The sequence below is a fragment of the Centrocercus urophasianus genome, unplaced genomic scaffold (genome assembly GCF_019232065.1).
Source record: "Centrocercus urophasianus isolate 14NV4802_14NV808 unplaced genomic scaffold, USGS_Curo_1.0 seq_58, whole genome shotgun sequence".
In the NCBI taxonomy this organism is placed as follows: Eukaryota; Metazoa; Chordata; class Aves; order Galliformes; family Phasianidae; genus Centrocercus; species Centrocercus urophasianus.
In genome coordinates, this window is record NW_024885177.1 from 247291 (window position 1) to 267695 (window position 20405).

Here is a 20405-nt window from a genome sequence, read left to right on the forward strand (position 1 = left end):
CTTTCTCCCTGGGATTTCTCCAGCTTGCATTGCTTTTTTTCACCCCCCTTTGCCAATCAAGGCTGAAAACAGATTTAGCTTAATAATATAGATTGCATGTCTTGTGCTTCCTCTGTCCACCCTTATTAATGCAATATAGATAAGCAACGTGCCCTGAGCTACAAGCTCAGGCTGTGCTTAACAGGGCATGCATCTCCTGGCACAGCCTGGGGGGGGCTAACGAGCTCCAGGACAGGCAGGAAGGGTTGTCTCGCAAGTCTGGCAAGCTAGTTATTATTCCAAATATTTATAGATGTTGGGATCCAAGACTTGCGCATCTGGCTCTGGTTCTGCATGGTGCAAACATTTTCAAAGACTTCTGTGTTGGAAAACAAAAATCTGACTTTTGTCAAGGCAGAAGAACTCATGATTTTTACTCATACGTTGAGCATTGAGTCATCTGCTGCAACCTTCTTTGCCTTTCCTGGCCAAACCACTGCAAGACTTGCACTGATGCAGGCTCAGCTTAATGGCAATGGGCTCCTCGCTCACTGGCATCCAAGATAAAATAGGATCATAGATTCATAGAACGGCTTTGGTTGGCAGGTACCTTAAATGGATGGACTGCTATGGTATGTGGAAGGTCAAGCAAAAAGCATTCTAATCTCTTGAGCGCGACGTCAGTGTCCTAAAAAGACAGTGTAGATGCCCATGGCTCCATGTTTTGATGGGATGCTGGGGGGGCTTTGCCTTGGTTGGTGTTCCTGAATGGGATTTCTGAGTATCCTGATATAATGGAATGGAGGTTTTTCTATGATTTATTCCTAAAAGCAATTCCGCTTGCCATTATTAGCAAAGCTTTATATTTGAGTGAGCAGAAGCAGGTCTGAGTGGATGACAGCAATTTAATCTCCTGGAGCTTTTTTGTAACTTCTTGCGCCATCCTTGACCCTAAGCCAACTTCCTCCCACTGCCAGCTAGGGGAAAGATCCAGTCCCATGGCAACAGTGAGTTTGTAAGCCTGTATACTGTGCAGCCTGTAAATGCTATTTATCCACATTTCAGACTTGTTCACAGTGGATAGCAACAAGTCAGTGAGAAATAAGGATTCTCCCACTCCACGTATGTGTGTGGAAGCACCACAGTTTCCACGGACAGTTGACATTTTGCTCACAGGTATTGTCTGAAGCTGTTGTGTTGGGAACAGATCAAGGGATGTGGATACCCATCCCCGAAGGTGCTCAAGGCCAGGCTGGATGGGGCAACCTGATCAGGTACCTGATTTGGTGGTTGGCAACCCAGCCCATGGCAGTGGGGTTGGAACTGGAGGATCTTCGAGGTCCCTTCCAACCCAAGTCATTCTGTGATTCTACTTTTCCTATGATTCTAACTGTCCTTGGGGTGCTTGGTCCTTGTCACTGAGGAAGCTGAGGAAGGAAACAAGGCAATACTTCTGTGGAAAGAGCAAAAAATCGTCGTCTCACATGCTTGGGAAGCAGATGCCAAACCAATCTCAACTTCTTTAACAAGAGGTCAAAGTCTGTCCTCACCTCTCTGGCTGCTTCCAAAATGCTCTCATTTGGAAATATCTCCCTGGACGTGGCAAACAGCATCACGGCCAGCTGACGACATTAAAGGAACGTTTCTCTGTTCCCAGTTCCTGTTAACAGTGTGTGGTGTGAAGAGGGCTGAAATATCATGTTGTGTTTTTATATGCGATAAAGCAAATTTTCAGAAGGTGTTGATGGCACCTAGGCACCCTTTTGGGCAGGGCTATGCATGAAAAATGGCTTTTTTGGAAGCCTCTCACACAGGGGGTAAATAAGATGCTGCCTCCTTGCTGAGCTCTCTGCTTATTGGGGTTTTCATCTTGGTGGATTTGCTGTGTGCTGAAGGTTGAGCCTAACAGTCAGGAAAACTGCACCCAACTTCGCATCACTCAGGCTGTGTATTTGGCTGAAATTAAGAGCTGCCTTCTTCTTAAAATCAACTTGCTTTGGAGGTATCAAGTATGTGCAGGAAGGACATACAATGGTCTCTCATTCCTGGAGAGAACAACATGTTCTCACTGCTTTCCTTTCCTTTGCACAAGCCATCCTAAAGAATGGCTGGACACATTTCCCACACGTCTACCTCGCCTCCCACTGCAACTTGCTATTTTCTGCAGTAGCCAAGCCAAAAAAGGAAAGTTACTATCATGCCAAAAATGTGATTTTGATAAAATATGAGGGGACAAGTCAGCATAAGCGTGACTGGCTTGGGATCCAGCAGGAAGAGTGTGGGAAGGATAATTTTACTTTCTTGCCTCTCACGCCTACTAAATGCCAGGATACAACAAAGTGAATTACTAAATGAATGCAATAAATCCCAAAGAAAAGCAAAACAGATTTTTGCTACAGTGTAAAGAATGCTAGACAATGAGAGCAGGGCTAAAATATGTCATATAAGAAGTCACATCTCCGCTCCATAATGCATGATATAGGAAAAAAATCTTAGAGTGGTGATGCGTTGACACTTATTGCCCAGCGAGGTGGTGGAGATGTGACACTTGGGGACATGGTTAGTGGGCATGGTGGGGATGGGTTGGGTTGGACTTGAGATCTTAGAGGTCTTTTCCAACCCTTATAATTATATGATTTAGTAGATTGAGGTGCATTCAGATCTGTGGGTTTAGTTGCTTTAATTTGGAAGTTTCTTTCTTACAGAGAAAGAAAAATCCCATGGGTGTTTTTTAGGCTATCTCACAAGCTTTCCCACTGTCTTGTAGGGGATGCTTTTATCCCCTGTGGCTGTGCAGTGTGATGGCTAAGGGCCTGAAAAAGCCTTTCTGGTGATGCAACTTTCTAACTCTATGATGCCCAGGACCAGACTGATCTGCGTACAGGGATTATTATTTATTCTCTTGTAAATAAAAATAATGTATTTTTATGTGACAGTAGCAGCTCTGAAGCATAGGTCATACATCAGTCAGTTTTCAGAGAACCTCATGTCCTGCTGTCTACAGCAGAAGATCTGGAAGTGCATTACATCCAGAGCAGGACTTGGGCACGGCCAACGTTCAGGCTTTGAGTGGAGAGGTGTACCCATGGGGCTGTTTCTATATGTCAGTCATGGGCAGACCCACGCTTCTCTAAACCCATTGCTATCTCTCTCTCTCCAAAAAAAAACCCCCCCAAAAAACAAACCAAAACAGTTTTTTTTATCCCACAGAACCCATCAGCTCACATGATGCCCATGCTGCTCTCAGAAGCTGCTCGCTCCCCCCATGCACTTAGGAATTTCCAGGCCACCTGACCTCCATTGGAAAGTCTATCTTTTAAATATGACCACTATAAACATTCCACATTTTAATGGGCAGAATATCTTCAAAGAAGCTACTCTGCTCCTCAGAAACAGCTGTGGTTTGATAGAGGTTATTTTGCCTATCTGCAACGGAAATGGGGGAATGCACAGTTTATACTAAATTAATGTGCACTTGTCCTAATCACAGCATTCTGAGCTGCAGCCAAGCCTTCCCACGTCATCATGCTTTGCTGTGGGCCGTGGAGGAATTATTTGCCTCTTCACACTTTTGATCTGCACAGAAAAGAGCGTGTGGCATTTCCAGCCCAATGCTCACAATGTTTCTCCTGGACCTGATGGAGAAACATCTCCCCAAATGATTCCCAGGCCTCATGACTAGATCACAGAACCAGGAATGTTGGAAAAGACATCTAAGATCACCTGGTCCAACCATCAACCCACTCCACCAGTCTGAGTTCTGAGGTCTGAGTTCATGGGAATGTTCTGTTTATGGGTCAGGCTCCTAAATGCAGCTCGACTCTTACACACATTTTCTTCACCTGGATTTTCCAACCATGGCTGAGCAAGGACAGATTCAATACATGCACTATGTCTGAGCTTGAGCTTGAGGAGTTGTCAGCTTCAGGGCTACAGAACTCCCCCACAGCAAGTGCTACGTACCCAATAATGGCTTTTATTCTCTACAAACACTTTCCCACTCCCATCTTTCTCTTTTCACAGTCTCTTTTGCATCTCTTTCTCTCTTCAGTCCTCTTTTCTTTGCAGATCTCTGCCAAGCAGTTCTGCAGCCCGTCTGGAGCTGAACTTTCACTTCAAGTCCTCAGAAACAGCAATCCATTTGCATTAACTCCATTGTGGTTGGCACAAAAGAGTGCATTTAGTCCTACAAGTCTTTGTTGATAACTCCTGATGATCCCCTTTCTGTACCCTGGCTGGGCCAAGGCTGTGTGTTGTGGGTCACCCTTCTAAATATCAATGAGGTTTCAGGGTCTTGTTCTATTTTTCCTACAACAAAAGCTTCAGCAGCAACGTGGAGACTCAGTGGCAGGCAGTGCAAAAGCAAGCAGCCAAAGCAACACGTTTACAATTAGCCATGTTGATTAGTCCTCATGCCAATGGCAGCAAGTGATGGGCAGAGACCCAGCATCATCACTGGGTTGCAAACCCAGGTTTCCTGGTTTCATCAAGGGGCCAAGAGAATCCTGATGAAATAATGAAAGATAGAGAGCTCCATGTACGGGTGTGTGAAACTCCAAAGCCTCAACAGCGACCATGCTGGGTTTATATACATATGGCTGTAAGAATCAGCAAGTTTAAATGCGTGAAGAGCAATTTAACTGAAGAAGTTGTGTTTTTTGTGATTTCACAGCTGGAGCCTTGTTATCAATGAGTCTTGCACAGCACAACAAGGGATGGGGCACGAGGTTTCTTGATGGACACAACAAGCTGTCTGGGCTTCTCTTGCTCTATAAGAGCAATAACCAAGTGCATATGTTGATGCAAATGTCTCGGTTGTGTTGCTGACAGCATTTGCAGCCCAGCTTCCAGGCATGCTGTGAGATGGGCTGTGCCACCCAAGACTTTGGGGGTTTTCCATCTTCCCAGCTCCAGGATTTAGGGATGTTCTGTTCCACTCAGAAGCACTGGTGGTGTCTCCAATACAGAGCCAGCTGGCTGGCAGGAAGGACTCTCGTTGCTTTGGGGTTTTTGTGTGCAAGATGTTCTGATTGAGCAGCACGAGGTATCGGCCTGTTCTACAGGTAACTTGAGCAGCTGAAAGAGGACTTGAAAAAACACACAAGAAAAAGCTAAACAGTATTTTGGAAATTTCCTGTTTCAGAGCATAAACCAGCCTCTAAATTCCAGGCTCCTTCCTCCACACAAGCCCACAGCCAGTTGCCGGGCACTGGACACGCAAGTCCCTGACTCAGGTCCTGCTTGGCAATTCCTTTGGATTCGTGCAGCTGCATTTTATGTTTGTGCACAGCTGGATGTCATCTCCTAGTTGGTTTTGGCATCACTTTTACTCCTGGATTTAGCAATGGTTTTTATCTCCTCCTCAAGCATCTTGTTTTTCTTCTCCAAGTCCTCCTGCAAGCGCTCCATGTTCTTCAGCTTCAGCTCCAGCTCCTCAGACTTCTTCTTCTCCCTTTCAATGTCCTTGTTCAGCCTCACCACTTTGGCCCAAACGTCGTAGTTTTCCTTCTCGAGGCTGCAGACAGAAACAGAACACAAAGGTTTGGAGCAGAAGAGAGATGAGAAGTGAGAGTTTGACTCTCCAGAACTCTGACCTCTCTGCTGTTAAGCAGTAAAGCAAGCTAGAGGAGGTGCTGTCCTGATCCCCTGATCATCACTGCGTGCATCAGTGCAAGAAATCAACATCTGTGGTATATAATGATATGATAACAGTATGTGAAGCTGTAGTTACAGTGATGGCTACAACCATTGCATGCAGTAATAATACTGCTATTGAATTCTGGATAGTGCAACGAGGGCAATGAGGCACTAGCACAGGTTGCCAGAGATGTGGTGCACGCTGATCCATGGAGACACCCAAAGTCAGGCTGGACATGCTCTGAGCAACCGATCGAGCTGTGGGTGTCACTGTTCATTGCAGGGGTTTGGAGGAGATGACCTTTTGGGGTCTCTTCCAACTCAAACAGTTCTATGATTCTATAATAGTATAATAATGATAAATACGACTATGTAATTATTGCAAAAATATTATAGTAGCATACAATGATGTAATAAGAACTACAGAATGTCAACAATGCAGTAACACACTACTAAGTCATGAGAGCACAGCACACAGAATTGAATTTGAGATAATGTACTATAATGCTGTATTTTTTCCTTAGTCATTGCAGTTATATGCTGTAGGGTATTGCTGGTAAATAATCCTATGCAGTTCTGCTGCTGCAATAAAGATGTTACCAACCCTTGGAGCAGCGCATGGCAGCACGTTACCTTTTAATCTGCTCTTCGTAAGTCTCTTTTTGCGCATCCATTTCTCTCTGCAGCTTCAGGACCATGTTTTGCAGGGGCTCCATGCTCTCTGGAGCAGGCTGGAACACCTCAGAAGGGCTGCTGGCAGGGCTGGTTGGCTCCTGGGGCTGATGGCAGGGGCTGAGGCAGGGCTGGAATTCCTTATCAGAGCAGCTGCTGGCAGGACTGGGGCTGGAGCTGCTGCTTTCCACATGGGAGGTGGGCACGTCATAAGTTGAAGCCCGGTGAAGATCAAGCAGCTTGAAAAGATCATGAGATAACGTTCTCTTATGTCCTTCAGTGAGCACAGAACGTGGGTTGCTCTGTGTGGAGCCTTTCCAAAAGTCATTGTTAAATATGTCGTTCCTGTCATTGCTGCCTTTCTCCCCTGGAGATGCAGCAGTCAGGAAGGATTTTCTGTTAGGTAAAGTCTGAGTCCTTTTCCTTGCTTGCATTTTCCACATTCCCAGTGTATCTTTGGATGGTTGCACGCCAGTATCTTCGCTGGGTGCACGTGAGCTCACAGCCAGCCCAGGAGCACAGCTGGCACTTGGGTTGTCTTTCTGCAAAACAGAGTGGAAGCATTAGGATCTCTCATTTTGTTTGTGGGCAGTGACTGCAGAGACCTCAATATTGACAAAGGGCACGTTGACTCACACAGCAGGAATGGCCACAGCTTGTCCATAAGAATTGGCATTTACCAGCTGGTAAGGCCCTGGCACTGCTCCCAGAGAAGTTGTGGATGGGCAACCTGATCTGCTTGGGGGCAACCAGTTGAAACTGGCAGGGGTTGAAACTGGGTGGGCTTTGAGGTCTCTCCCAACCCAAGGCACTCCGTGACTCCATTTTGGATTACATTGCGTTTTCCTTTAAGAAGAGTTCTCTGCTGAGGTTATTTCCTTCTGACAAAAGACTTTACCCCTCAATGTTTTCACATCACCAACACAAACGGAAAAAGCTTCATCTCTTCTGCCTTTTAACTAAAAAAACTTTAGGTAAAAGAACCATTTTTCCAAGAACAGTAAGTTTTCCAGAGGAAAGAGCTTGTTTTCCAGATCTGTTTCCAGGGATGACAGTTACGGTTCTTTATCCTATAAATAGCAAGCCCTCATACGGCTTGCTGACCCATTTGATCCCGCAGTCATTAACCAGCCATTTATTGGGCTCCTGTTTTATTCCCCAAGGACCTACCCTTGCCATTTGCCTTTGGACTGAGCTCTCTGCCCTGGGCAATGTGGAGTCCTCTGCAGAGTCCCAGCCCACGGAGCTGCGCAGGATGGGGGCTTTCTTGTCATTCTGTTGGGTTGTTGGGGAGGGCGGCACGTCCTTGGATGGGGGAAAGAGGTCTGCATGGTTGCTGATCATCACGGTCATCACTTTCTGGATTGGCAGCGTGCCTGGAAGAAATCAGAGACTCTCTGAGTTTCATTTGTTTTTCTAAGTATTTCACACCTCTCTAAGCAAAATTCACCAAATTCCTGAATTGCATGAAATCCTTGGAGGGAATACACAATTTCTGAGGTTAGAAAATATTTAATTTCAGGTTTTTAATTTTCAAGTTTGTGGGTGCAAATTTGTACTTCAGTATACTAAATAGACATCAGTTATTCCAGGAGTCACTTTCACCTCTCATAATAGTTGCAGGATCCTCTATCTTGGGTCTGATGAGGTTCACTCCAATCACTGTTGCCAGGTTATCCACACTCATCTTGTTGACGCCGGAGTTCAGCTGTACTTCGTACAGAAACCTATCAGGACCCAAGGGCAAGCATTTCCAATCAGAGAAAGAAGACTGTACAAAAGCCTTAGATACCTTAGATATCCAATTACTCTGTTCTCATCCTCTAATTCCCAAGCATAGAAGAACGTAAGTGCCTTACAAATGTATGCTGGAGCTGGGTCTTGTTGGTGGCAGTAAGAAAACCACCATGTGATGGCCAACACACACCCCAAAAAAACAGAAAAAAGGGGAAAAATCCATCCAGTATTTAACAACCAGAGAAAAATCACACATCACTCAGGGTGAAAGCTGGCTGCTTCATTATGCAAAGCTTTGTGTTAAAAAAAAGCTATGCTGGTTTATATTCTCAGGAGTTCATAAGTGAGTTCGTATGCATTCACACTCAGATATCTTTGAGATGTTCAGCCCAATGGTGGAAACTCTCTTAAAAGTCAGGATCTAGTGGCTGATGGTGAGTCAGCCTGTCTTTAGGGTGATATTCCTCCTCACCATCTAACTGGAGCTGTTTGTATCTGATGCAAAGGACTGACCTGCAGATGTAGCTGAGAAGGTTGTAGTTGTCTCTGGGAAGAAGAGACAGCTGCTTCAGGAGGTCCTGATGCCCCTAAATGCAAGTTAAGGAACAGCTTTGTGAAGATGCACGGGTGTACATGGGTTGAAGAGAGGCTCTGTGTTGCTCCAGCCATCCCTGTGTGGTGTCACCTCCTGGCATTTGCTTGCAACTGTGGCCATGCCATTTCTTAGGGAGACCCAGCACAGACAGGGGATGCTCTCTGTCTCATTTTCATGCGCATAGGAGCAGTGCCCACGAGTACCTTCTTGCTTTTCCACCCAAACACAGCATTAGGACAGGGCAGCTCTCATTGCATTTCACTCATCTGACTCCCACCCACACCCCTGCTCCCATCCTTGCTGCTACCTGGAGCCTTCCACCACAGGACAGCAGCTGCAGAAGCTGCTGTCATGCCTTAGATCTGCTATGGAAACCTAAGCTTTGATTTTAAGTCCAGAAGGAGAGAAACGAATGCACTTCTGTACCTTTTTCTGGTCCACGTCCAGCATCTGGCCACAGAGCAGGAAATCTTCATACTGTATCCACGGCACAACTGGCTCAGGAAGCTCCCGTAGGTACAGCTTGAACAGAGAGGCCACAGTGTGCACATCCGTGTCCCTGCAAAGCCACAGGTGAGACCCAAACCCAGCCAGCGAGCAATCCCTGCCCTGCTCCATGCTTTGTGTATAGATGCATGAGCTGCAGAACTATAAACAGGGAAAAACAAAAAGCCAGTAGCAGCTCACAGGGCACCCCAAGTCAGGGAATGGCCCCACTTCGCCGAATAATCTGCTTGGTGAAGATTCTCCCTGCTGCACATCCTCAACCTGTGCTGAATTTTGCATGCAAACCCAGTCTGCAGGCATTCACAGGTTTGGCAGGAGCTCCCCACTCTGCATTGCCTGGGGTTTGGAAGATTAACAGCAATTACTGAAGATGTTCTGCTGGGCCAGATGTTTGCAGCTTTGCATACCATGTAGTTTACATTATGTCAAAAGGATACTGTCAAGACAGTAAGTCTCTCATTTGACCTACCTTGAAGTTGCTTAAACTCTTATAAACCTCTAGCAAAAATCTCCCAGCTCATTTATTTTTAGGATTGGTTGGGGTTTTTAAACGAACCCACAGAATCACAGAGGAATTTTTTCAGAGCCATATTTTTGTAGGGCTTACCAATAGATATCCTGGATGCCTGGGCTTTACCAACAGTTTTCCAAGGCTCCCCCCGCAGTCATGCTGTGCTTTGTGTGTGCCAGTGCAAACCCAAACTGGCTGCAAACTCAGCACCTTGCAGTATTCACCTTTCTGGAAACCCCTTTACTGGCCTTGCTGAAGATATATTTTATGTGAAGTGCACAGGAGGTGCTGCAGTGATGCTCATCTGAGCCCTGTAGGGTTAACGTGGCAGGGTACAAGGAGCAGTGCCAACTTCCCTTGCTGCAAAACACCATTATGCAAAAAAATAAAAGCTTCACCTTCCTATGACCCCCCTACAGGTTGTAACAGGACACAGTGTGTCGGGGACACAGAAGGCAAGAAATACTCAGCTGCAAAATGAAGGGCTGGGATTGTTATGCTTCGAAAGCAGCAAACACCTCTCCCCAGAGACTCCCTGGGGGTTATAGGCAGCACCAGGGGGCTCTCTTGGCTTTAGGGGATTTGCTTTTCCTTCTCAGCCCGGCAGAGGAAGGGATTTGGGAGAAAGCAGCTTTTGAGCAGCCAAAATCCCTCTCTTATTTCTCTGTGGGAAAAGCAGCCAATGGGCTGTCAGGGTAAGAAATTACTTCTGTGAGGTTTAGGGTATTCTCTGAACATATTTGCACTCCTCTTCTTGCTCTTCTTTCCCCAAACCTCTGTCCTTAGCTGATGTGCTTTGTAGGCTTTTCCCTTTGCCTTCTTTGCTGTCTGGAACAACACTCATTGTGTGGATCTCTGGTGTCCCTAAACTCCTCCCACAGATCCATCTCTCATAATAACCCTTTCGAAGGGTTTCTGCTGAGCCCCTCTCTGTGTGCTGAACCCTTCTGCTGGCCCCAAGTCTCCATCAGTGCACTGCTGAGTTCCTGCAGGGGGGAGAGGCCACTTTTCCCCAGATTTTGGTGTGCAAGCTGAGCAGAAAATAGGGAATCAACATTACCTGTCAAATGATGGCCTTTCCCCAGCATCAAAAGCATCCCTGAGCTGCTTCACCAGGTTGTCCTGGCCGGGGAGGCGGAAGATGCCCTCTTCATTCACCCCGTGCTCCCGGATGAACTCAGCACATTTCTGCACCAGGATGGGCACCTGGTGCTGCCCAAACTTCTGCTCGTAGGCCATGGTCTCTGCCAAGCGTTGGCCAAACACCGCTAGGAAGAAGACACTGGGGTTAGAGGAGCCCAACAGCTTTGCTTGAGGTGCTCAGTGGTATGTGCAAAAGGGACAGCAGCACTTCTTCCTAAAAGTGAGAGCTCCCAAAAGCTGTGCAAGCTGAGGTGCGAAGGGAACTGCTCCCAGAGAAATAATAGCAAAATGGGACATCCTCCAAACAATTATATTCCCAAAATGATTAAACTGTATAATTATGGAATTATTAAGGTTGCAAAGATCACCAGGGTCTCCAAGTCCAACCCCAACCCATCCCCATTATTGTCCATGTCCCCACGTGCCACATCTCCACAGCTCCTGACCACCTCCCTGGGCAGCCTGTGCCAGTGCCCTGCCACTCTTTTAGAGAAGAAATTGTTCCTAACACCCAACCTGAACCTCCCCTTTCCCTCTCAGTGCACTGAAGAGTGGCTGGAGTGAGCTTTGCTGCTTCTTTTGTGGGCGTTGCCCACGGTGGCAATTTCAAGGTGTGTTCTTCTGATGGGTTTTGTCTGATCCCTCCCTGACCACGAGTGGGGATCTATCACATGGGGCAGGTGATGGTGTGCCCAAGGCAGAGTCTGCAGAGAGAATGGAGGAAGGAGGACCAGGCAGAGAAAGGCAAAGGGAAAAGCAAAGAAGGAAAAGTGGCAGGGAGAAGGTGAGACTTTTTTTCAGTGGCTTATCAATGATTCATTGAATGTCACTGACCATAGAATGGATTGAGTGGGAAGGGGAGCTAGGAATAGGATCCTTCAGTAGGAAGGAATTGGAGTTGTTCTCAAGAATGACAATTTCTGGAGTCAACGGGGCAATGAAGAGGCTCCCAAAAGAGGTTGAAAGCAGCAGGGAAATCTGATGGCCATTTGCTTAACTCTGCAGCAGACTAACACCATGAGGTCCAGCCTCAAGGAAGGTCTCTAAAGCATTGCATGTCCCATTTTCTTGGAATTAGGAGCCCAGCTTTGAAACCCTTGCTCAGCAGCAGCATGGAGTGTGAGATGCTATGAAACCACCCCTCCAAGGGCTGATCCCACTGCCTGTTACCTCCTGAGGTTGAACCCAGCACCCGTCGGATGGATTTAACCCATTCCTCCATGTCGGACTGGGAGCTGGCCATGAGCACACAGGTATCCTGCCCAGCCCGGCTCTGGTCTCCAGAGAGCCCTGCAAAAAGCATTTATAGACCATGTATAGTGAAGGTTGGGGTAGGAATGGCAAATTCTTCTTGTCTTTGCTGAATATTTTTGGCTCCTGGTTTCCCTAATAACATCTGCTTGGCTGAGAAAGGAAGCAGCTCTCTAATGTTTCAGCCTCGCCGAAGCTTTAAGAAGGGAACAGAAAGTGCTTAATGTGACAACATGGGATGTTCCAGCACATGGATGTTGAAAGGAAGACACTGTTTTTTTATGCAGTGCTGGGGGAGGTGTTGAAAAGAAATGGGAGGAAAAGGGCAGGCACAATGACCTGCCCAAATGGTTTGGGGCCATCAGTCCATCCCAACAAGCATGCAATGAAACAGAAGGAAGCATTCTCACCTGGGATAATTTCAAAGATAAATTTCCCTCCTTCCTCTGGGTTGCTAGCCACCTCCTTGATGGTGCTTCCCTGGAGAGACAGGCAGCCCTAGGACCAAGCAGAGCAGGAGCTGCCAATCCCCACGTCCCACCTCTGAGAGGTGACACGAGGTAGTGTCAGTCCTGGGCATCAGACTCCCTTGTTTGAGACAGATTGCAGAAACTGAGTTTTTCATTGCAGTTTTTCTCATTAAAAATAAATGTGTGTATATATATCTATATATATAATCATTAAGGTTGGAAGAAAACACAAGATCATCCAGTCCAACCCCAACAAACCCCCACCATGCCCACTAAACCACGTCCCCAAGTGGCACATCTACTCTTTTCCTGAACATCTCCTGGGATGGCAACTCCTTTATATATACATATATATATCCTCAAAATAACTTCATAAAGGATGCATATATATATATATATATATAAATACATATGTGTGTATTTCCTAAAAATGACTTCAAGCAATAACTCCTTAAATGCCAGTTTTTCTGTTGAAGTTATTTTCAGAATGAGAACACTGTTTGATTTCCTCTTCTGTTTTTTCCTCCCCTCTCATGTTTTCCTCCTTTCTCATGTTTTTTTAACCCCTGTTGGGGATAGAGGAAGAAAGTGCAAAGGAGAAGGGACGTGACAGTGCATAGAGAGCCTCTTTTTGCTGCACTGGAACAGGAAATTTCTTCATGTAACACAGTGCCACTTAAAAACAAAACAGAAAAAGTTTACAGGAGAGGGGCAGAGAAAAAAGAAGAAAATTGAGAAAAAGAAAGGAAAAAAAAGAAAAGCAAAGCAGAAAGCAGCTGTTTCCTTTGGTTCTTCCTTTCACAAATGAACAGAGCCAACAGCTTGGTCACTGTGGGAGGGGATGGGTGGGGAGCAGACAAGGCGCGTGGGATGGAGCGGGTGTATGAGTCAGCATTGGCAGCCTACAGGGACAGAAATAGTGATGTTTCTCCCTAATTTCAGGCTTCTGAAAGCTGTTGGGTTCCTATGGGCAGCGAGGATTCAACCATCAGCTCTCCAAGAGCCCCAGACATGGTGGCATTAAGCTGAATGTTAGTGGGAACAGTTTGAAGCGAGGTGTGCTGATGGGGAGGGCTGCTGAAAGCAGCAATCAGCTTTGATACAGCACTTTCAGTTTCTACATTTCTATTTAGAGCTGGGGAAACAGCTCTTCCCAAACACCTCTGAGAGGGGAAAAAGCCATAAACAGGGTATCTGTCCCGTCACGTCTGCCCCTTGTTTCACCCCAGGCTCTGCTGATCATTTTCCCCTTTGGAATTGTGTTAGCTTGGAATTGTTTTTGCTGCTGGCACCAGTTTGCACACTGAACATCTTTTCTGGCAAAAAGGAAGCTCTTTCCCCCAGAACAAGCAAAAGATGGTGGTGAAAATTCTCACAGTGTGGAGAACACGGTTGAAATTATCCACAAACATCGGGAAAACAAGCTGATTTCCTCCCAGCAATTGTATTCCAACACATCCCCTGAGCAATGGTTTGGGTGGGTACCACAGAGGGTTCATCGCAGCCCCATAAGAGACCCAAACACTGGTGTGGCTGGCAAGGCTGGGGACATTGGGTACAGACACCTAAATCGTGCCGCAGTAGGGATTGCAGGCATTGTGCACAGGGTTATGTGCATGCTGTGATCTCTTGGAGATCCAAAAACCATCCAAACACAGCAACTTTCTAGCTCTGAAAGGAGCAGGCAGTGGACAGGTTTCCTGCAGCTGTGCAGGGTGGAAGAGGGCCAAGGAACAAACCCCATCCACGTGGCCCAGCCCCCTGCCAGGATAGGATGTGAACTGAAGGGCTGGAGAAAGATTTCCTTTCCTCATCTCTCTCCTCAGAGGAGCCCCTCACTCCATCTCCCACCCCAGCCACGAGGTCTGTCAGGGCTGTCTCAAGACCAAAAGATTGCTTGCTTTCTCCTACAAGCACCCCATGAGATGGGTCCAATCTCACGTACCCTATGTGCTCATCCCAAACACAGCGCTGCCACGTCTCCCTGGCCTACGTCTGTTGTCCTGGAGGACAGGCGATGCCTGTGGGCACCATACAAATTTCAGCACATGGACGAAGATCCTTATGAGGATATCCCATCATTGTTACCACCCCAAGGCAACAAACCCTCTTTAAAACCAAACTCCAGCCCCATCCCCAAAGAGCAAAGCAAGTCCCCAGCCTACCTGCGGCTTGGTGTCATCCTCATCCTTGTAGTAGTAGAGCTGTTGGCCCCGCAGCACGAAGTAGCGCTGCTGCCAGTTCTTGACGATGGAGCGCTGCTTCTTCAGCCAACCCAGCTTCAGTGGCCGCTCCATGGCGCTGGGGGGGCCAGGCTGGGGGGTCACGGCCTCACCGCTCATCACACTCCTGGAGCGGGCTGTGGGGATGGGGACAGGATTGGGGGATGAGGGGATGGAGGGGATGGAGGCACCAGCCCAATTCAAGCAGCGGGAGCTCTCAGCCCCTCTGCTTGCACCCAGCAAACTGGCTGGCTAATTGTAAAGGAAGTGGCTGCAGTATCTATCAGCCAGTGCTTCCTTTTTCCTGCGTGGGAGTCATTGTCTTGCAAGCGAGAAGAAAATCATAAGCTTTTTCTTTTTTTCTCTCTTTTTTTTTTTCTTTCTCCCTAATGGCAGTGTGTGTTTTCTTATCCCCACCCCAAACAGGCTGCAGCTGTGAGATCAGAGTGATCCAGCCTGGCCCAAAAAAATGCAAACCAGCAACAAAACTGCCTGGAAAATGAAGTTTTGCCTTTTGTATGATGTTGCTAAAGGGGATGCACTCCTGCAGTGAGACTGGAAATTTCCAAGGCTGCAAGGGGGGATTTGCTGCTGTCCCATCTCCTACTGCGGTGCCCCCATCTCCTATTGCATGGATGTTTCCCATGCATCTTGTGCCATGGATCAGCACATGGCCCCTCTATAAAAGCTTCTTATTTTTGCTAGCAAATGCCTCAGGAAGAATCATTTCTGGCAGGGTTTTACTCTGCACTGTAGGACCCCAGTGCCCAGTGGGGGGAGCATTTAGGATGGAACCAAGTGTGTGACTGCAGGGGAATTCAATTTCTCTGCTCTGCACATGGTGACTTCTGACATGTCCCCTGCTAAAGCTAATGGTGATGGTGATAAAGGGAAGCTGTGGCTGAGCCAGTGCTCTGAACCCAAGTGTATGCTTTCCCCCTTGAGTTGGTCAGCAGAGCTGCAAAAGCAAGAGCTGCCAGTGCTGGGGGATTCCTTGGCCTTGTGCAAAAGATAAGCTTTAAAAAATGGAAAATTAACACTTAGCCGTTGCAGCCTGGTGGTATTTGGGATTGCAGCTACATAGGCACCCGTGAGGAGCATGAAGCTGCAAAATATTTTGCATTTATCACTGTGTGGTTAGCAAATCCATCAGGGATGATGCAGATCAGGATTGTGCCCTACTTCCCCTTCCAAAATCCCCTGGAGCAAAAAGCTCCACTGAGTTCTGCCGTCATCCTCCAGAGCTCAGCATGGATGGGGCACTCCAAGCTCACCACAGTATTGCAAATCCATTTCCAAAGAAGCATGGTGAATCCAAACATCAGCATCCAATGCTTGGTGAAGGTGCCACTCGTATCTCATTGGGTGCTGACGTGGGACACTGTGAGCAGGGACCTTTGAAAGGGATTTGCCACCCTCTCCTGGGCAGTGAGTTTTGGGTCCATGCTCATAGCTGAGCTGATAGGAATTTGGGATGCAGTGGTGTTCAGGGTGATGCTGTTATCCCAACTGAGCTGTCTCCATCCACCAGCTCTATTGATCTTCCCCAGCTCAGGTACTGCATTGTAAGGAAAAATCATCTCTTCTATGAAGAAGGGAACTTTTGATTACCCTTCTTTGATGATTTCAATCTCTCGGCCCATCACCACAGCATCAGTGCTCTGCTCTGCGTCAAGGCAGTGACCTCGCTGCTGCTGCTACACTGCTTAAATTGCTGAGCTAAAATAGCCCAGACCTTGCTGGAGATACAATTTGTTCCTATTTTCATCCTTCTTCCCTGATGCAGATAGAACAGTGCAGTACACTGTGTTCCCTTTGCTTTCTCATCAGCTCTTCCTAAACACCAGACATGCTATCATGTGGGGCCCTGCCATGATCCCTCACATACGTGAGCATGATGCATGCAGGTGTATTTTCGCTCTGCCTGTGCTCTGGGCTGACTTAAGTACAAAAGAGAGCTTTGCAGGCTTGTTTGTACCCACTGCATGAGCAGTCTTTGGCCGCAGAGTTCACACAGAGGTGTGCAATGGGAGCTGCTGCGGAGAGCTTGGCTTTGCAAGCAGTGTTGCTATTTTTTGCCCAGTAGAAAGTCCTCAGTTTAAACAAAACCAGAGATACCAGGGCTGTGGGTCCCTCACTGACCACTTTTCCATATTTCTACCTCCTGTGGTCAGTGGGGTTGAGGTAAAGTTATTTCCAAGGTGGCTCAGCGTTTGCAGCCCTTCATCCCTGGTAGGAAAGAGTTTGCTGAGAGCAAACACTGCACTCCCCAAAGCATTTCCTGCAGTAACCGCCTCCGAAGCTGAATGTTTCCCCCAGAACAGCCTCTCTCCTCCTCCAGCCTGGGCACTGCAGAGAGGAGCTCTGCCAAAGTGCCATTTGCAGGGGGCATTGCAGCAGGTGCCACTGCAGTGCCGCATCACCATTGGTCCCTGCTCCAAATCCTCATCTCGTGCAAGCATTCCCATTGGAGGGAATGTTGGGGACGTGCAATGAAACCCAGCAGAAGCAAACATTCTACAGTAGGTTTTACAATGAGAATTGCAAACGAAGCTTTCTCTTTAATGGAAATAAACTGTGTGTGTTCATCTCAGCATGGGGAAGCACACAGCACTCAGCACTCAGCACTCCGTCCCAGGGCTCTTAAAGCTGTGGTCACCACTGGTGACATGCAGAGGGAAGTGCACAGAGCCAGGAGGATCCAGCAAAGGCAATGGTGATTCATTTGAGATGATTTTCCACCCGTGAGTCACATCCCTGCAGACAGAGGAGCAGGTACCCCAAAGTGCGATGAGAGTCACTGCAAGGAGCTGAGCTCCCAGGTCCTGCACACACACCTTGTGTTGCAGAGCACCTTTAGGTGACCAGGGCCATGTGCAGAGCAATGCTTGGCAGCCTCAGCCAAACAGGCTTCAGATAAAAGTCCCAACAGCCTTTGCAAGAAAACACAGCCAAGATGAGCTTGCAAGCTGATGTGCAATCTAGGATGAACTCAGAACTGCAGAGACTGCTTGGTTAATGAAGCTACCAAAGTGCACCTTGGCCATGTTTTGGCACCATTAAGAACCTCTGCTTTGCTGCCTGCACACACTCATGAATTCCTTCTTCACCTCTAAACTCTTCTCCTTGGCTGTTTGACCCAAATGCTGTGATATTTTGGCCATACAGCCCAACATGGGGGGCTCTTCCTCCTAAGGAAAAATCCTCAGAATATTTCAAAGTGGTTTTCGTGCTGCAATGGATCTCACAGTGGATGGGAGCTGTGCAAAGCCTGGGAGCAGTCAGGAAAGTATTCAGCAAAGCCACACGGGGCTTTTCACCTCTGGTGAGAGGAAATTGGTGACGTCAGGTGGGAGAAGAAACCTGAGAAAGAGCGAGGATGCTTCCTCCACCTGCACCGCTCCACCTCCTGCAAGACCTGCTCAGCAAAACGAGCAAATGGGCTTTGAGCAAAAGGAGCAAATGGCTCAAAACCTGTATTTCCAGTGGGCAGCAGCTCCATGCTGCCAGTCCCTCTGTCCCCAACCCCATAGGGCCACCCCAGCTGTGTTCCCACTGCACAGCAGTGCAGCTTCGCAAAGCAATTCTTGCGAAGAGATTCTTGCAAAGCATTTCTCGCCGATCATTTGCAAACCATGTGCTGTCTCCAACACAGCCACCAGGGCCACGTCCCCATGCCGACACCCAGAAGGGGTTTGGGTTTGGGCTGCAGCTGCAATGGCTGCAGGGCTTGAACGCAAGCACCCCGCAGACCCCAAAAAGGCTGAAGAATGGCAGAAAGAAGCACTCACGGTACCTATTTTGGCAGCATCCATTTTCAGGTGGAAATCCCAGTTCCGTGGCAGCTTGAGGGACATCGTGGATCAGAAAGGGTTTGGCGTTGGGTCTCCGGGGGGGGGCAGCTTAGGAGAAGTGCTGAAGAGGAGCTCGGATGGCCCCGTGGCTCCTCTTTGCCAGGGGTCTGATCCCCCAACGCAGCGCGAGGGCCCGCTGACGGCTGCTTTGCCAACCTACTTCCTCCTCCCTCCTCTGCAAGCAACCCCATAAAAGTCCTTTCCTGCCCCGCCAAGCTCTTGCCTTGCTTCCCCCTCTTGCCAAGGCACTGCTTTTGCCTTAATTTTTGCTCCACTTTGCGTGGGGACGCAGTGCTGTGGCCCCAACCCGCACCAGGAGCCCAGGGCTGCAGTTGGCTGAATTTGGGGAAGTGGCTGAACTCGGCGCAGCAGCAAAGCCCAGCACAGGGTTCTGGGAAATGCACTGCTGGGCAGCAGAGCAAAGCAACCACAGCTGCAGAATAGCGTCCTTCAATGTCTGACTGCATCCCCAGGTGACAAGAGGGTCATTTCCCTGGAGGTGCCCCAAGGCTGCGGATGGAGCCCTGAGCATGCTGAGCTGGTGGGGGGAATCAGCCCACGGTAGGAGGTGGGGCTGGGTGGGCTGTAAGGTCCCTTCCAACCCAACCATGCTGTGATTCTATGACTCAAAGGTGGTTTAGGGTTTTTGCACCTGGTTTGCAACAGTGGTGCCTGCAAAATGGAGCTGCTGCTTGGGGAAACGCTGTGGGTGTTGGGGCAGAAGGGGATGACGGGGGGCTGCAACCTCCATCTCCTCCTGTATGGGGCCCTGTAAGAGGGGGAAGTTGCCCCAAGGAGAAGCAGAACGAGCAGCATGGGGAGCTGGGGTGAAAGAGGATGCAGCCATCAGTTCTGTGCTGTCACATCCCCATTGGCCCACCCAGGGTGCACTGAGCTGCACACAGCTGCCATCAGGGCCTCAATCCAGGAGGAATTCACCCTCGAGAAAGGAGATGGAGCCTGATTTTACAGCCAGATCAGGAAATTTGGGTTAAATTCTGAAAAATGAATTAACAGCTGAAGCCAGCTCAGCTTCTGCTGAGCTCAGAGAGCCCAGAATGTAGAGCATCATTTTTTCCTCCTCTTAATATTATCTGTAGAAAGCAATGGGAGCATAAGGGAGTCGTGGAGTCATGCGCTTTGATTTTTTACTTCTTTTTTTGCTTTTCAATCTGTTTTTTTACAGAAGCCCCGTGTGAACAGGAAGCTGCACCTCCCTCCCTCCGGAAAGGAAACAGCACAGCAAGTGCTTCAACCCAAACCTGTGCAATTCAGCCCAACGCTCTGAGCCTGCAGGCAGCACACAGACACACAGAGCCACCCTGCTGCCAGGTCCCACCAGGTATCAAAATGCTCCAGATTTGGGAATGCCTCAGGACTTGGTTTTGTTTGTTTCTCTCTTTTTTTTTTTTCTTTTTTTTCTTTTTTTTTTTCTCCTTAGGATCTGTTGGGTGCATCAGAAATAGGTCTGGAAGGAGCATTGCATGAATGCTGCTCACAGCACAGACAGCTCTGGATTGAGGCTTTCCATCCCTGTAGGTACAGAACACCAGGATGTGCACTGGGAATTCAGCCCACTTTGGGCTGTTCAGTTCAATGAAATCTGTCAACATGCAAGAGAAGGGAGATTTCAGCCCATTTCCCCGAGATTCAATACCGAGGGATGTTTCAAGACCTCTTGTTAACATGTGCAGTTGTTCCATATGAATACTGCACAGGGCTGTTCAGCAAATTCCTTTCTATCCATGCAAATCCTCCATGGAAGATGTATCACAGCAGAAGATTTGGAGCTTTAGAGTCAATTTTGCAGGTTTGCTAGAGAGAAGA

The 20405-nt window shown here is 48.0% G+C and overlaps 1 protein-coding gene across 2 annotated transcripts; it reads right to left on the reverse strand.

Annotated features, from left to right (window-relative positions):
• Positions 1-1376: 1376 nt before the first annotated feature.
• ARHGAP25 (Rho GTPase activating protein 25) lies at positions 1377-18919 on the reverse strand. Of its 2 annotated transcripts, none has more exons than XM_042836138.1 (11): positions 18521-18919; positions 14668-14861; positions 12443-12512; positions 11952-12071; positions 10699-10906; positions 9047-9179; positions 8539-8612; positions 7894-8015; positions 7459-7664; positions 6250-6830; positions 1377-5494 (listed from the first exon to the last, which is right to left on the reverse strand). In XM_042836138.1, exons 1-11 carry the CDS (start codon positions 18579-18581, stop codon positions 5284-5286), a joined length of 1980 nt encoding a protein of 659 aa, XP_042692072.1. In that variant the 5' UTR covers positions 18582-18919; the 3' UTR covers positions 1377-5283. The 2 variants fall into 2 exon arrangements, with proteins under 2 accessions (XP_042692072.1, XP_042692071.1); XM_042836137.1 differs by having other exon boundaries at positions 12443-12530; positions 18521-18918.
• Between the last annotated feature and the right edge of the window lie 1486 nt (positions 18920-20405).